Below are 17,777 nucleotides of genomic sequence, written 5' to 3'. Positions count from 1 at the left end.
GGCGAAAAGTTTGACATCCTCAAATTCTAATAATAAGTTATAATAATATGCGATTAGTATTTATGAACTACATGTTATAGAAATAAAATTAAGTCAAATAATACCTTGCGATAATGGTAGCTCATTTAAATCCGGTAGAAGAAGATTTGTATGCACATTTGAAGTCAACAAATCAAATCGCAGATCTTGTTGTTGCGTAGAATTCGGATACTGTGCCTGAGACTGAGACGATGAAATTTGTGCACAACTCTTTATTGGTGTACTTCGTAACCGAGTGGGATTTTGTTGATTTATTATGTCAGTAATGGTTGTTTCACTTTCCCTTTTGCAAAAGCATTCCCTCTGATAGTAGTAGGATCAACAACGTCTGTAAACCATAAAACAAAATTAGCTAACTGTTAGAAGTTTTCCAAGAAACTATTGAACCGATGACGAATGTTGTGCCATGACATGTTTTACTTATTCCTATGTTCTCAGAGCAAAGTGTGTTTAAAGTGTAAAAAAAAGGTTATACTTCGTTGACCCTAATTAAAATCAAGGAATTTAAGAAAAATTAAAAATAATTCCAACAGAGTAATCTATACAACATAATTAGCTAATCTAAGGAATGTTTAAAGCCAACAACCATCCGTAAAGGCAAAAATATGAGTAATGAAGAGGTGATCTGTTTTGTGGTTTTTCTCTAATTGCAACTGATTAAAGTATGTATAAACGCGACTAATAAATATGATAGGCCTATATAACTATTGTGAAAAGAACTAAAAAATGCTTTTACATTCAATAACTGCACAAGATTATATAGAGTGCATGAAGTACATAATTTTCTCTTCATCATTAGAATGGACACAAATAATATGCTACAATTTTGAATAGTTAAAGAAGCTTAAGGACTTGATCAATAGTTTATGGCATAATAAGAAGGGAGGGAAAAAGACGAATCAAGCCAGAAGAAGGAAAATCTAATTTACGACAAAGAAAAGAAAAGAGTACAACTGTATTGTAACAAACGGACTGCATACCATAATTTAACCGTTTTTCCTTTGTCACGATCAGTTTTTAGTGTTAGTATTATATAATTTTATATTAAAAATATGTAAATAGTGATGATAACAGTTCATACCTTTATTGTTTGAAGAATATTTAGGCGTTTCTGGTTCCGTATTCATATTCTATTTTTTCTTGCGAGTTCGCTCTGTTCTTCCATGTTAAAGTGCCATAGAAACAAAATGCGGTGTGAGAAGTTGTAGAGTCTTTTGGAAAAGCAAAGTAAAATTTGGCGGGCTACTTGCCGACCCTCAGTGTGATGAATCTGACGCACAACAAACTTTATTTTTCGGTGATCTCATCTGATTCAATTTGAAAGAACTCTGAAGCAACTACAACATGCTTGAGAACAACACTATTTCCTAAGAGAAAGTACTGAAAAACCTAAAAGCATGAGATTCTTGAATACATATCCCAAAAATTTACTCCTGTTGAGATTGGCAGTTGATCGAAATTTTTGGTGAGAAATTGAATTTGGTGTGAGAAGTTGTAGAGTTTTTTGGAGAAGAGAGAGTAGTTGATAATATGTTGGGCCTATTTTTGCGTTAGATTGCAGTTTTTGTATTTTAAGTCCTCTTCTTTTGAAGTAATATTTTTATTTTAGTATAACTTTCACGGATAATTTCCACTCATGTTAAGATGAGATTAGAAAAAAATGAGTTTAATTTTAACTCTTTGGTAACACGGTGCAGCCTCTGCAACATGCTGGCTATATACGTAACTTGTCTCTTTCTTTTTACTTTTTAATATTTCTGAAAAATAATTATTACTGTTAAAAATCAAAGTGCAGTTTATTTTTGCTTTAATTTCTCAAAACGACATGTCAAAAACACTAAGGAAGATAAGTTCAACAGACAGACAAATGGAACATTTTCCTGCAGAAAAAACCTCCTTTTTTCATAACATTTATTAGTTCAGTTTGATTATTTGAATTATTTAAATCTGAAGTTGAATAATATTGGGTCATACTTGCATTTTATGAACAAAGATTAGAACTTTGTAGCTAACACTTCTGTTTTAGTACTATTAATTTTGATTAAGGTTTTTGGTATCAACTTCCTAATTAACTACCTGTTATTTCTTCTAGCGTGTGCCTATATTGTGTCTTCGATTTTTTCTCCTCTTTGAATTGGGGTTGGTTTAATATCTTATTTTCTCTCTTTTGTTTACAGCGATTAAACAAAAGTTCAAATGTTGGAACATAATTTGTCATAAAGTTAGGCTTCTTTATTATAATTTCATATGTTATTAATACTCCTTGTAATAGAAGACTTTTGTATTACTGCTATTTTACTTAAAACTATGAGCTAGAAGGATGGTTTGATCTGATACTCCAACTATCAATAGATATTCATAGACATATAGAGTCACCGGTTATAATATATGTTGCTCTTCGGAGTTAGAAATTTCTCTATGATATGACTGTTTTTCTAGGTATTTAAGTTTGGCAGCATTAATGGACCAGGGGAAGTTTCTCTTAGCAACCCGGAGGTACAGAAATGGTGCTCGCATTGAATATATAGTATCTCTTGATTCAGACGATTTGTCTCAGAGAAGCAAGCCGTATGTTGGAAAGTTAAGGTAAAATGATCTATTCATTTTAATGCGGGAAAGTATCATTTATAAGTGATGATGACTGAGTAAAAAATTGTATGACTATAATGGCATGTCGAAACGACGATGCGCTTGTGCCGTTGGAAAGGGGAGTTATGGAACTACAATATTTAGAGGAAAATAGGTCCAGATTGTTTGTTGATTTATACAGATATGCTTTTGAAATCAGTTATGAAATTCTGTTTTTTTGTTTTTTAACAGCTTTGCTGTCCTGACTAAAAAAAATCATATCTCTATGCAGAAACGCCCAAAGCACAATCCGCTTGTGCCGTTGGAAAGAAGACTTATAGAAGTACAATACCTCTTTCCAACAGGTCCAGATTCTATGTTGATTAACACAGATATGCTTTTGAAATCAGTTATGAATTTCTGGTTTTCTAATTTTTACAGCTTTGCATGTCCTGACTAAAAAAATCATATCTCTATGCAGAAATGCCCAAAGTACGATCCGCCTGTGTCGTTGGAAAGAGGACTTATGGTACTACAATATTTAAAGGAAAACAGGTCTAGCTTATTTGTTGATTTATACAGATATGCTTTTGAATCAGTTATGAACTTTTGGGTTTCTGTTTTTTACAGCTTTGCGTGTCCTGACTAAAAAAATCATATCTCTATGCAAAAACGCCCAAAGCACGATCCGCTTGTGCCGTTGGAAAGATGAGTATTGGAACTACAATAAATACATATATCACCACCAGATTCTTTGTCGATTTATAAAGATATTCATTTGAACTCAATTTTGATTTTCGGTCATTCTACTTTTGACAGCTTTGCGTGCCCTGACAAAAAAAATTATAGCGGTTTGCAGGATGGTCGAAACCACAATCTGCTTTTGCCGTTTGAAAGAGGACTTTTATAAATACAATATATAGAAAAAGCAGGTCCGGAATATTTATAGATTTATACAGATGTTCTTTTGAACTTTGTTCTGAATTTCTATCATTGTACTTTATACAGCTTTGCGCGTTGTGCGTCGTCTTGTTTTGCTAGCAGAGTTTTATTTTAACGCTTCCATATTTTTTCGCTCACAGTTTGGGAGAGTTACAACTTGATTTTTCTATCAAGGTACCATGGTGCACTTTAAACATCAGAAAAATTCCAACTGATTGGTGTTTTCCCGCTAATGAGGCAGTCCCTTGATGCTTCACTTCACCTTTTAGAATCGTCAACGAAATAGGCATTCGATGTTCTGATAAATATATCGAGCGAAGCTACCAACTTGAAGGTTCTTGTTTCGAAATCATCCGCTCATGAAAAGACACTAATTCTCTCAACAAACTCATGAAAGATGATATTTTTTTTTTGGTTTAACTGTTTCGAATGTGGTTGATAAATTTAGTCCGCAAGATACATCAGTTTAAATATTCTCTCTCCGCTCTTTGTTTGTTGAAATGATCCGCGCACTTACGGTGAAGATGCATGACGTAAGTTGCTTTGTTTTTTTTGGTTCGGACAAGCTAGTCTCTAGTTGTTGAAATATTCCTGATGGGTGCATTTATAAGCTATGAAAAATATGGTTTAGATGACCTTATGGTACATCAGTTACTGTAAAATTTAAGCTCTTGTGCACTAAGTATTTGGTTTTAATGTGATATGTTTTCTGCACGACTTAGACTGTTATCATTAGCGACCTTCAATAATTTGAAATGCCATGAATTCTGTTGTAAAGTGATTTAATTTACATATGTCTGTAAACATGGCCGATTACAACAGGACTGATTATAGATAACAGAATCCAAGCAAACTGCTTTGCGCTTTGGCATATGCATTGCCAGTCACCTGCAACCAGAAGTTCCATTTCTGTTTTAGTTCAACCGGCTTAGCCGCATATTTAATTCAAATAAAACTTTTGCAGCAGCCAAAATTAAGGCAAAAAGGGCTTGGAAAAATCTTCCCTGGCAGTAGATTCAAGTCCACAACAGGGTATTACCATTTTCCTAAAAAATCGAGCAATAATCGGCAAACACATGCTTAATGTTCAACCTCTAATCGATGGTGTAATCAAAAATAATTTGCATCATTTCCTGACTTCCTTGTGGACACAATATATAACAGACTCTTGAAAGGATTAATAAAACAGTAGTTCAATTCCATCGTTATATTGATGTAGGTCGAACCTGCCATGCTAGTTCCAGCCATTGTCAATCTATCAACAAAAATGAGATAGCTTCATCCTCACATCAATTCAGCGCTACCAATCAAACATCAAAGCTTCACGAGGCAGCAATCTATATATCTTGATGGAAAAATATATCAACCAAGAATGGAAAAGAGTTTCTCGACCACATATAGAATAAATGTAACAGTGAAATGGGTCAAAAAATAACAAACACGGGCAAGTAGCCTCTCCACTAACAAAAATTATCTATGGAGTATTAGAAACCAATGGATTTTCTTATGTAAATAAAAACAAAAAGGCAATACCATAAAATACCATGAAAAGCTTCAAATTACTTGTCCATAACTATTGAAATTTCAAAACAAACTAAACCGGAAAGTTCGGTAGCAGGGAAAACATGAAATGATACAAATATGTTGTTCATAACTAATAAAACTACTAAACTAACTTTTAAGACCGTGTTTGGTTTCTCCAACTGTTACATATGCAAACACCTTATGTTGTTTTCTTCTTTTTAAACACTCTCTTGATCTTATTTCCAGACAATTGTGCATTCGGATCTTCTTCAACCACTGTTGCGGCAATAGCTGTACCTATCTTGGCAGGTGTGTTTGCAATATCGATCAACTCGTTATCTTCAGTAGAGCCCTACAAATTTAAAAATAAAATAAAAAATGAGGTTCATTAGTAAACCTTTACTTCCTATTGCTTTGTTCAAAGCAAACCTATTAGAAGAAGGTTCATTTGATGCTGCTTTTGATGGATGTGACAGTGTCTTCCATACACCATCTCCTCTTTACTACTCTGTTACAAACCCACAGGTTCATTCCCATTCTCATAAAATTTGATTTTGTAAATGCTTACCATTCATTGTACGTAATGCTGAGAAAAGCTCAAAATATAATGGTTTTCTCTAGAAATCAATAGAAGTATGGAGATCAGCATCTTTATTATCTTAATATCAAGTTAGCTTTAGTCATTACAGACTCATTGTCACCGTTTCTAGTCTCTTAGCTTCTCTTCTTGAAGCTCCTTTTGCAGCTTGGCTGTTAAGTAAATAAATATAAGATGACGATTCGTGGCAAAAGTTGACTGACATAGAAAACTCTAAGAGTTTAGTTTCAAGAAATCCATTCACCATAGAGAAAACGGTAAACTTAAGCTAGGTGATTTCTTCCCATCTGCTTAAGCTTAAAAATTTTGTAATGTTACTACGGTGCTTAATAGATAGATACCTGCAAATCATTTAACTTAAAGAATCAATAATGTAAAAAAAAAATTAATAATGAGTCCGTAGCTTCCTATAGCATAGTTAATTTTTCTTATACAACAATACAAACAATGAAAAAAGGTTTCATGACAGATAAAACATATTAGCAAAATAGTTATAATTATGCACAAGATAGTTTACTTACTTCCATGGACTCCATTAATTCGCCAATTGTTTTAACTTGAACAACGCCTTTTGCTAATTCATCCGAGACGGAGTAGCTTTGTTGAGAGATGGTTTGAGTCAACCTTTCAGAGTAATTACCTCTAACAGAAAGTAAACTGTATTAAAGAAAGAGTAAAACAATCAGATGTATAGTTCAAAAATAGATTTGAGTATAGTTGGTGGGAAAAATATGTATATTAAACAGTGTTTTAAACTCCTCAGATTGAGGAAAATTTGGATTAATCCACAGCTTCGATTTATTCCAAGTATTGCGCACAGAATATGAATCTGCAAAACAACGTATGTATTAGATGTAATGAATAACTTTTCATCAAATAAAGACATGTTAATAATATAATTTTACATTGAAATTTATGTGCTTTTATAGGCTGCATAACAACAACAATAGGTTGATTGTTAGCACTTAGCAGGTGAGGTACAACTTTATCAACAAATTCGCCCCAGAATATAGCAGACAACTTGTTCCTCCTAACAAATAAAAATAGATATATAAATTTTAGTTGATGGAATTGCCAAATCCATTAATAAGCAGTAGATTGAGTATTTATTCTTACTCATCATCTTCTAGTTCGACATTCATAAACTTCCTAGAAACTCCAGTTTGTATGTGCATTTTTACCTTACTAAAACCGACAATTTCTCAAATCACATCTAACTAATAAGAAGATATTAAAATGAGGGGCAGAAAAAGATCATTATTAGAATTTTGAGGTAAAAGCTATTTTTACCGAATAATTCAGTCTCGTCCACATCAACCTTATTTATCAATTGGTCATATGGCCGCAGATCAAAGACATTCATTGGGAAAAGTGGATCAAATGTTTCAGCCACGGTTGTCCATTGAGTAAATGTGAGCCTTAAGTTATGTTTTGTGGTTTTGAACTCCTCTTTATTTTGATAAACGAAAAAGTTCGCCATAACATATAATCCAAGCTCATTAAGTTGTGTTTTGAAAAGATGCAGCATAGTCTTGCCAATAGAAGCTTGTATCCGATCGCCCTTCAAAGAAATCACATTAAATACATACATATAGCTGAACTTAGAACGAACAACTCATAACTTAACAACGGAGAACGAAATTTTTGATATTTTTTCTCCGGTAATAAAAGAAGTTGGTATTTTCAATATTGTTTCGATAAAAACAGGTAGAGATTCAAAAGAAGGCATGAATGAGCAAAATAGCCAAAAAGTTAAGAGCATTCAAATTATGTTAAACAAAAAGGAAAAAGTGGAATGAACAGAGACAACATGTGCAGAGGTGCAAAAACACTGAAGCAATGAAAGGAGATAAGCTTTTTCTGAAACTGAAGGAGAGAAAAAAAACAGCGAGAAAGAGAGAACGGCTAAGTACCAAAACAGTGCAAGCAAAAAAGAAAACCAACATATATTTATATATACTGTTGCAATGAAAATATTGTAAGACCAAAAAGTGAATTGTTGTAGTATCTTCTAATCTTGTAGAACCAATCGAGAAAGTAGCTTTAAAAATGTGTGAAGAGTGTAACAACAATTCCAGATTTTGCTACTTAAAAATAGAGACGCAAAACAAATGCATGTTTAATACCTTTTCATCTTGTAGAACCAATTCAATGGAGAAAGTAGTGTCTGAATTGTAACGATCCGGGACTTCCCACAGACGAACAACCCGAACTTTCAATTTCCATTGCATTTTCGAAATTGTTATATCCTTGCTGAAATCAGTGTGAGTAGCCATAATTTGTAGAATCCTATAGTTTTGTTGAATTTCTGATATACGCCTGCCTTTGGTTTATGTATAGAGTATCAGTGGAAAATATATAAGTTGGTATAGTCAGTTTTGAGCAGTTCAAGATGGTTACCGATCGTGCGTAGGTTTAGATAGCATAGGTTTAGATAAAATCTAAAAAACGTGGGTATTCACATTCACAAGTAGATGCAGTTACTTGTTTAAAAAAAAAAAACCTAAAATACTTAGTTGACAAAAGTAGAGTATTAAATATTGTAGGAGATTTCCCCCAAAGAGAAGTCTAATAGGATGCTTCTACCGTTGTAATTATTTAAAAGTAAAATAACTGTAGTTTATATGAGATTTTTTACTTAAATAATAGATTAGTTCCTATTTTTGTGGAGTTATGTCCTAAAGGGCCAAATGTCTTATTTTTATGCTGCCACTTGTCAAAAAAAAGGGGGCTTATGCCTCTGCTTTTATTAATAGATAGATATCAATAGATTGTTAATAGGAAATGGGGACAAAAACCCCAATTGAAAACTCTAGAAGACTGAAAAATATAAGGAAAGCTTTACAAGAGTAATCTCACCGCAGAGAATAATTTATTTCTACATAATTTATAGGGAATAAGAATCCAGGAAGATGTGGAATCCAGACATCCAGATTAGCCATTACTACATTTTTATCGTGATCTCTTCTCAGAAACCACAAAATATAACGACGCCTCCTCATCTTTAATCCCATCTAAGTTGGAGTTGGAAGTTATGTGAATTCAAAACTTAGCCGTAAGTGGGAACTGTCTTGTACATTTCTTTTGAGCCTGAAAATCACTTTTAAGTGCTGAAACTGATTCAATAAATAAGCAGTTATGTATTTGGATAAAAGTGCTGAAATTGATAATAAACTGCTGCAGTATTTGATAAAAAAGTGCTGATAAGTTCTTTTTCTGTTAAAATGACTTAAATAACCTTAGAAATGTTTACCCTTATAATGGCGTAATTTATTCAAAATTTTAGATTCCAGATCGATTCAAATACAAAATATTCTATTTGTCATTTTATTTTAAATACAACTGTGCTTAGATAAGATAATTTTTATGATAAATATAATTTATTTTATGATAAGCATATAATCATAAGTTATAATAATTAATAAATTGTTAAAAATTTCTCAGTAAAAAAAACCTAAATAGGACAAATTATTTGAATAGAAACAAACATTGTCTTCATCACCACAACACTTAGAAAGCAATACACTAAAAATTTGATATGTCCTCATTTATTACATACAGTTCAAAAATTAATACACAATCACATAGATATAAGTATACAAAGGAATAGAGAATTTGCTTATCTTAAATAGTCAATGAGAATTGCAGACTTGAAGAGGGGGGGAGGGGGGGGGGGGGTTTAAGTTGAATACTTGAGGCAGTGAGTATCGATGTAGGAGTTTTGTTCTAAAAAGAAATACTTTAAGGTTAAAATAGTAAAAATCTTGGTCAAACTTAAAGTGCTTATAAGCTAAAAATTCATAAGCTTGGGGTGACCAGCTTATGACTTTTAGCTTATTTTTGATTTATAAGCACTTTTAACTTTACCAAACGCGTAGATAAGCCAAAAAGTACTTATAAGCTAGTTTGACCAGCTTATAAGCTTAGCCAAACACCCTCTTTGTCTATTCTTTTATTAGAATGAAACACAATCATAATTCCAAATCCCTGGCAGCAGTCTATACAGCAACTATGTTTCTTTCTTCTGCAGGTTTCACGGAATCACACCAGAAAGTAAGCTGCAATTCTAGTAGGTAACTTTACTGTAAATTGCTTTAGTAGTTTGTCTTAGCCAAAAAAATAAAGAGCGAAAGCAATTCAAAAGCCTATATCATTGTTTACTGAACAATCACTTAATTTACTTATGTCTATTATATGCTTGATAGGCAAGTAGAGAGGCAAATAAAACCACTTCAATAGATTTCTGGAAAACAAAGGAAAATTGTAAATTAGTTTTAAAAACCAACTTCCCATAGGGGTAAGCAAGTGACAACATTTTAGCTTTTCTTTATGATTGGTTAAGGCACTTTGTTTGATGGATTACCCTTATTTGACTGAGAAGATTTCATCTTCTACTGCCTTGGGTTTCTTCTGAATAATCCTCTCAACCCCAGCAAGAGTAGGACAAGACCAACATAGTCAAAATCGTAAGCCAATCTGACAAAGTCCATCTTGAAATCATTCCATGGAGGATACCTTGGTTCCAACTCAATTAAGAAGCTCCTATGTAAAACTGCTTTTTCATGACTGAATGTATCAAAAGAGAACTTCCCATGGTAACGTCCGAACCCACTCTGACCAACGCCTCCGAATGGTAATGTGTCAGCTAAAAACTGACATTGCAAAATTATAACCAAGTAAATCAACATATCCTTTTCTGCTTATATTTAACTGAGGGGTGAGGATATATTTGAAAGAGGAGAGGCGGAGCTTCATACCTGAACTATAGCATCATTGAAAGTCAGACTTCCAGAAGATGTTTCCTGCAAGATCTTCTCCTTTAACGAATCATTCTTGGTAAATGCATATATTGCGAGAGGTTTTGGCCTCGAGTTTATGAACTGAATGCTTTCTTCAATATTATTCAGCTGTTAAAATAACCATTTTCCTGTCAGACATTTTCTCGAGGAGATTTTCTGATAAAGTGAATCCAGAGTCAAGTTTGAAAGCAAAGATAACGTTTCGGAAGTGAAAAACTTCAATGATATTGTTTGAGAATCAGTTTGGCCTTACTGTGATGATCGGAAGCAACGGGCCAAATATTTCTTCAGTCATGATCTCAGCATCCAAGGGAGGATTCAACAAGATTGTTGGCTCAATAACCCTGACAAATTCATCAAATAAAATGAGGAACACGGTGTGTAAGAAATAGTATAAGAGGATACAGAGGATTACATATTTTCCTCATCTACTGAGCCTCCATAAACAACGGTTGCTGCAACATTCGGATCTTTCAGAAGGTTATGTACTCTTTTGAAGTGGTGTTTGTTCACGATTCTGGCGAGATTTTCCAAAGTTTTCAGGTTTTCACCATAAAATTTCTTGATGAACTTCTTCAATAGTTCGATCTGGAATACCAGAAACTACAACAATAAATAGGTGGCTACACTATCTGCCTCAAAAAGACAACAGAATAAATGAAAAGATCAATATAACAGCTCATGCTGCCATTAATACCAGAACTGAAGCAAATTGTGTTTCCACGAGCACATAATCGATTCCTATGCATGCTTGTCCGTTGCATGGTCCCCACTTGCCACCCGCTATCCTTTTGACAGCCACCTGAAAACCAACATTATACTGTGAGCAAAACATGAATACGGCCTGAATTAATTGGATACTCTACTCCCCTCAACTCTACTCCTCTCTATAACGCGACCCATAACTTTGGTGCAACGACGTAGGACAAAAATATCCAATTATACTCTTAACTTTATGTCATTTTCCTTTAGTTTGCAACAAATAAAGTTGTTCCTTATGGGAGATGCCTTGACCCCTTAAAGTTTATAGCTTAACTTTCTTTTTAGATGAAACATGAAGTAATCATTATTGTTTTAGAGGATATTTAACCACTGGAAACCTGTAAATCGGAGGAATTTGATAGAGTGTCAAGGATGGTCGGACATTTTCCACCCAGTTCTAGAGTTACAGGTGTTAAGTGCTTCGCAGCTGCTGACATTATGAGGCGCGCAACTTGTGGACTACCTGCAAAACAGGAGGCCGGAATTACATCATCAGCACAAAGGGGCTGTTCATATCTAACAACTCTTTATTCTAGGTCACTTCTTAATTATTCATAAATCATAATTGCTGAATGTCCTCCTGCAAAATGCTCCTTCCAAACATGAGAAAGATTACAGGAAAAAAAATGGCTAAAGCTATACATACCTGTAAAAAATATCTTATCCCATTTTAGCTGCAATAGCTGTTCTGATATGTCTTTTCCACCTTCGACAACTTTAATAGCTTCTGGATCCAAGTAAAGAGGTATTGTATTGGCTAGAAAAGAGGAGCATTTTGGTGCTACATCTGAAGGTTTGAGGACAACTGCGTTTCCAGCCGAAATTGCTCCAATCACTGGGTCTAATGCTAGGGCTGCAGATGAAATAGCAAACTAATAAATACAACGCCACAGTTGTGGATAACCAGCTAAGAGAACCTAGCAGATGTCAATCGAATAATGGAATAGTATAAAATCGATACTACTTTTGTTCCTGAATTAGTCATATTGATACCTAGTTAAAGGAATTAGTTTAATTGTACAATGGCCAATATTTCTCCGCAAGAAGCAAAGAAGAGAAGGGACAGTTACAGTAGTAGTAAAAAAGATTTTACTCACAGATGGGAAAATTCCAGGATGCAAATATGAGTACTACTCCAAGTGGCTCTGATACTACTGCCCCTCTTGCAGGAAAGAAAACTAATGGTATCCGGCCCTGCTAATATAGCATCATCAGTAGCTGCTCAACACCTTAGTTTATAAATTATAGATAATACAAGTAGTTGTCAAATGACTGAGAGACATGGACAAACGAACAACTTGAACTTTAACTTGCTGGTTAGATGACCAAGAAGCAAGTAGACATAAGATATATTTACCAGCTTTCACGCACAAAGAGTAATAGCATACTGCAATAAGCTCATTTTTATATCTCAATAAGGTCGTAGTATCACAAGGTTTACTTCATTGTTACTTCTGGACTGATTCGTTTTGAGCAATTCATTTGAAACTGCAGATTGTTCATTATACTAATATGTTATTGACACAGTTTTTTGGCGGATGTAATGCAACTCCTGTTGCTACTACTTAACAGACTAATTAGTAACAGAGCAGATCAATTCTAGATCTGTTTCCTTCAAAGTCTTTTTCAAAAAAAATCTGGGCCTGCTTGTCTCTGTAAACTGTTTCAAACATCAATAGTAATCTAAACAAGGACAGTTGTAAAAAATGACAATACCTGTTTCTACAGTAGCTAACATACTTATTCAAGACAGAAAGGAAGAGAAGTTGTTACAACCAACATCCACAACCTATTATTAAGGATATAACATCGAAGATGATTTCCGAAGATTGCTTTAACAGTTAAGGATAATTTTATTTATTTCTCAGGGGGGAAAGGGCAGAATTACAAACCTTTTGAGGGGCCATCCACTTCTCAACACTGCGGAAAGCATTGGTAGCTGATTTCTTCACCACCCCAACCTGAAATGAGTGGAAAACCAAACTCTGGTCATATGATGAATCACTAATTAAATACACCAAATTTTATTGTCTAAATCTCTTTGATAATATGAATTGCAAGTGTATATGCCATTCCTCTGGCACGATAGGTTGATCACTATAGGAGTAGTGGTTAATCTTGGTCCTACTCCTGAGGTAGGATCAACTAGCTCAGCATGTGCAAATCAGAATTCAGAAGACACAAAGTCCCGGGATGCCTGACCAGCGTGCCTACCACTTATCAGGCCCTCCCACCCAAATATACCTGCCTGCTCCACATCTCCACTTCGGATTAAATCCAAAACAACCGTTACTGCTCTACGTTTCTCATCGGATTCAAAGATTCGTGCAACCATCTCCCACAAATCAAGAGGTTACAAATGAGGAATCGTTTTCAAATTTCAACCCTAGGTACTATTTGAGGTCCTCTAATAAAGGGGCTCCCCTCAACATCTGGGATAATCAAATTCTCGCCCAACTACACTCTACTGAGCTCTACCGCTTCCTTACACCTTCGCTCTTAGCTCAGCTCTTCTTACCACTTGACTCGATGCCTCTATTGGAACAACTGTTTGTTACCAGTTGTTATCCGTTATAGCCTCCGGGATCATCTCATCACTATGATCTTTATAGCTTTCATTCTCTACTTTTTCTATCTTTTTTTACGGTTCACTTTCTATTCAAGCTGCTAGTGCACTGTTCTTCATAATTGTTGGATTTTTAGCATCCACATATCACATTCAAATAATCCAACCTTCAGTTTCAGGAAACAACTAATAATTCTGTTGGGTGTATACGAACAAAGTCTCACGTGGAAAATAGAAAAAAAAATGATATCAACTTACTTAGAGGTTTGGCCAAAAGCGGACTTTAAAAATAGCCAGATTTACAACTGGTCGTTCAAAAATAGCCCAGTTTCAAAAGTAATCGAAATTTAGTCACTTTTCATGTAAAGATAAATCTGAGCGAAAACACTGTTCAGAACTCCGGAAAGTACGCCAGTATATTATGCTGGAGTTCCAGCATATTATACTTGAACTCCAGCATATTATACTGGAGTTCCAGGATAAGCATACTGGAACTCCAGCATATGATTTGCTGGAGTACTGGAACTCCAGCATATGATTTGCTGGAGTACTGGAACTCCAGCATATGATATGCTGGAGTTCCAGCATAAGTACACTAGAACTCCAGCATATGATATGCTGGAGTTCCAGCATAAGTACACTAGAACTCCAGCATAATATACTGGAGTTCCAGCAAGTATACCGGTCCAGCATAATATACTGGAGTTTGGAGCACCGGCGCTCCAGTCTCCAGTATATTATATATACTGGAGCCAGCAAAGTATACCGGTGCAGCATAATATGCTGGAGTTCATACACAGGTGCACCGAACTCCAGTATATTATTCTGGACCGGTCTGTGTTGTAGCAAAATAGTGGCTATTTTTCATTGACATAGTAAAAACTGACTATTTTTGAATGACCGGTCCGAAAACTGGCTATACCGTGCTATTTTGACTATTACACCGTAATGTTAAAGAGTATCTTTGGATCGTTTTAGCCATTTACATACAGATATCAACTTACTTTGTGCTAATTTTGCACTCTTAAAAGTTTGAACTGGGCTCACAGACGTTAACAGTGAACGAAATAAAACTAGGTGCATAAATCAGTTGAAGAGATTTTTTATTTTATATTTATGGAAAAAAAGAGAGAGATAGTAGGTACTGACTTCATCACGGTAAGCTTCAACAGGATGCTTTCCAAGATCCTGTCTGAGTGCTTCGAAAATTTTATCTTCATTTTCAGCAAGGAGTTTGAGAAGGGCTTGAAGCTGAGCTTTCCTCCATTCAACCCCTCTTGTTCTTCCTCCCTTGAATGTTGTTCTCACTTCACCTAACATTTCTTCGACTCTATCCATTTCTTCAAATTTACTCAAACGTACAAACAACTCTTTTTTCCCCAATTCGATCAGTTTTTATTAAGGAACTCCCACATGCAGCATCTGTCCTTTCTCCACTAATTTTGCTTTGCTGTTGCCCTCTGGTCTTCTGCAAGCATTAAGTATATTTATATTCTTCCACCAAGTTGTGTGATATAATATATATTTCGGTATTCATTTTAAAATATCAAATACCATACATAATATTAATATTTTTTAAAATTTAAACCAAATATCATACCAAATACCAAAATATCAAATACCAAATACCAGAACTTTCAGTTTTGTAATTCGGTATTTACCAAATTATGCACAGCCCTAATTGCAATCACCTTTCTACATATAAAATAAGGTTTGTGTACACATTATCAGGGGCATATTAGGAAATATGAGACACATCCATCCTTCCTCTTACCGAGTAAAATTAGCATTGGTTACCTCCGGTCGAGCCCTTGGACACACATTAATATAATACCACATATTTAGTTTGTACTTCATAGCTTTTTTTTTAATTGTACTTTTATTCCCTTCTTATCCTTTTTCATATTCTTATATTCTTCTCCAAGTCTTCATGCTAAACAACAACTTAAGAAGTGCGAGATTAAACTACTGCTTACTTCAATTGAGATTTATCTTTATCTTGAACCATTATAAATTAATTTTATTATAACTAATTTATGTAACAATAAGATCTAAGTTCATTATGAGATTTGCTTAAATATTTTTATCCTAAATTATTGCTTAAACATATTTGAATTCTAATCAAATTATTGAATTCTTTTCCAAATTTTAGGATAAAATATACTTTTCTTTTTTTGGATAAGCAAGTCAAGCATATAGAACACGTCCTATGCCCCAAGAGCTTTTTGATATTTTCATACTTCTTAATTTTAGCCATAAAATTTGCACAAGTTTTAATTTTTATAGTATTAAATTATCGTTAGCATTACCATCCCATTTTATTTTGAATTTTATATTAAGACAAATATTATGTAATGATTGTCAGATTATAAGTAATAATATTAATGACAAACACAAATTTAGATTAGCAAGATTATAGTTATCTCTTTGAATAATATGCAAAAATATTAATATGTCATAAAGCACTCAAAAATATTTAGTAATATTATAACAAGTATACACCCATTGTCTTAAAATCCTGAATTCGCCTTGCACATTATCTTTTTTAAGTTTCATTGTCTATGTATACACTACCCTCTCTATTTTTTTATTTTTCTTGGTTGCCTAAAATACTATATACTCATGTTGTTAATTTGTAGTGTTGTGCAATTCGTTGGGGATAATGTTTCAACACCGTTTTAGGATGATGTGGGCTGCTAGACTAAAGACTATAAAAGACAAATTTGCAAAAATTTATGACACAGCTGTATTGTCGATACATTTGTCAGGGAAAAGAAATTAGCAACAACATTGAACACATTGGTTTGATCAATAAGATACTACAACTATTTTTTCCTCTTTAAGTGGTTACTTGAAAATAGTAGATGATTATTGGTAAAGACTGTCGAGTTTCCCCTACACCATGGTAAATAGAAAATTTAGTAATTACGTCGAACATAACTTTACAATCAATGTGACTTTACTTGAGACGTCTTGATTTTTTCGCACCTCCTTTCGAAAATAGAGAAATATTGTATAGGTCTAAATTTGGCGACTCGGCAGTAAAGGATAAACAAGACAAAAGACGGGGTCGATCATGGTATAACAACTAAGGGTTGCTTTCAAGACGGTTGATGCCAAAGACGGGCAGCTGAGATGAGGAAATAACGGTAGCATAGGTTCAAATATGGACACAAGGAATATTCCTGCTTTGTACTTTTTAGGGTTTTTAGGAAATATCCCTTATAAATAGGAAGAGATAGAGAACAAAAAGGGGATATGGACTTTTATAAGAAAGAACACTTTGTAAAAGGTTGACCTGAAAGAATATACAAAAGTTGTCTTATTCATTGATTACATTACTCGAGCATACATTTTTGGTGTTATATTCACAAGATCCAAAGATTCCTCAACCTCCTATTATTTCCCTCTTCCCACGTGGTTGTCAGAGGAAGGAGCTTTCAGAATCTTACAATAATTGGGTAGTAACTTTCTTTTGTTATGCTAGCCGCATTTATTTATATTCGATTGTACATTTATATTGTTGCATTTATGAGCATTTAATCAGCTCAAACATATTAGCTAACGTCGTTCATCTTGTCTACTTCATCTAACATTTGGTCTAGATTTTATTATTCTTAACTAAGATTCACCCCTCTTCTCATCATTAATTGGTTTAATCAAAAGGCTTAATACTTTTTGGTCAAACAAATATAAGATAGAAAGATTAATTAGAGTATGTCTTTATTGTGACTAACAACGTCACATAAAGTGAAAATGTCAAAAGAATTCGATGATTTCCTTCATATATAGATATAATAAAGAATATCGTTAATTTTTTTCATGTATTTCTTTCGAGAATATATTTTTACTTTTTAAGTATATGTTTTTGGATGGAGTGAACTCCTAAATAGTAGTCAGAGAGGAAAATATACAAGATGAAGAGGAACAGCCTATTATGGAATTCGAACTGTGCACCTACGTACAGTGAAACCGGAGT

At 33.9% G+C, this 17,777-nt stretch overlaps 1 protein-coding gene and 1 long non-coding RNA gene across 2 annotated transcripts; both read right to left on the bottom strand.

The window, feature by feature from the left end:
- Nucleotides 1-5,154: 5,154 nt before the first annotated feature.
- LOC109240280 lies at nucleotides 5,155-8,175 on the bottom strand. Its single transcript, XR_002070040.1, has 3 exons — nucleotides 7,798-8,175; nucleotides 6,193-6,500; nucleotides 5,155-5,425 (listed from the first exon to the last, which is right to left on the bottom strand). It is a non-coding gene; the product is annotated as an uncharacterized LOC109240280 (long non-coding RNA).
- A 1,563-nt stretch (nucleotides 8,176-9,738) lies between these two features.
- On the bottom strand, nucleotides 9,739-15,267 carry LOC109240285 (aldehyde dehydrogenase family 3 member F1). Its single transcript, XM_019406913.1, has 10 exons — nucleotides 14,948-15,267; nucleotides 13,125-13,193; nucleotides 12,330-12,426; nucleotides 11,879-12,085; nucleotides 11,571-11,695; nucleotides 11,168-11,272; nucleotides 10,886-11,058; nucleotides 10,724-10,814; nucleotides 10,429-10,578; nucleotides 9,739-10,323 (listed from the first exon to the last, which is right to left on the bottom strand). The coding sequence occupies exons 1-10, from the start codon at nucleotides 15,134-15,136 to the stop codon at nucleotides 10,063-10,065; spliced, it is 1,467 nt and encodes a 488-aa protein (XP_019262458.1). The 5' UTR covers nucleotides 15,137-15,267; the 3' UTR covers nucleotides 9,739-10,062.
- Between the last annotated feature and the right edge of the window lie 2,510 nt (nucleotides 15,268-17,777).

Source organism: Nicotiana attenuata, unplaced genomic scaffold, assembly GCF_001879085.1.
Source record: "Nicotiana attenuata strain UT unplaced genomic scaffold, NIATTr2, whole genome shotgun sequence".
In the NCBI taxonomy this organism is placed as follows: Eukaryota; Viridiplantae; Streptophyta; class Magnoliopsida; order Solanales; family Solanaceae; genus Nicotiana; species Nicotiana attenuata.
This window is presented reverse-complemented; position numbering and strand designations above follow the sequence as displayed.

Coding starts and splice junctions, on each gene's coding strand:
- LOC109240285 (XM_019406913.1), bottom strand. CDS start 15,136: ATGGATAGAGTCGAAGAAATGTTAGGTGAAGTGAGAACAACATTCAAG. Junction 12,086..12,329: donor ATCCTGGAATTTTCCCATCT/GTGAGTAAAATC, acceptor TTTCATCTGCAG/CCCTAGCATTAGACCCAGTG. Junction 11,696..11,878: donor GGATAAGATATTTTTTACAG/GTATGTATAGCT, acceptor CCTGTTTTGCAG/GTAGTCCACAAGTTGCGCGC.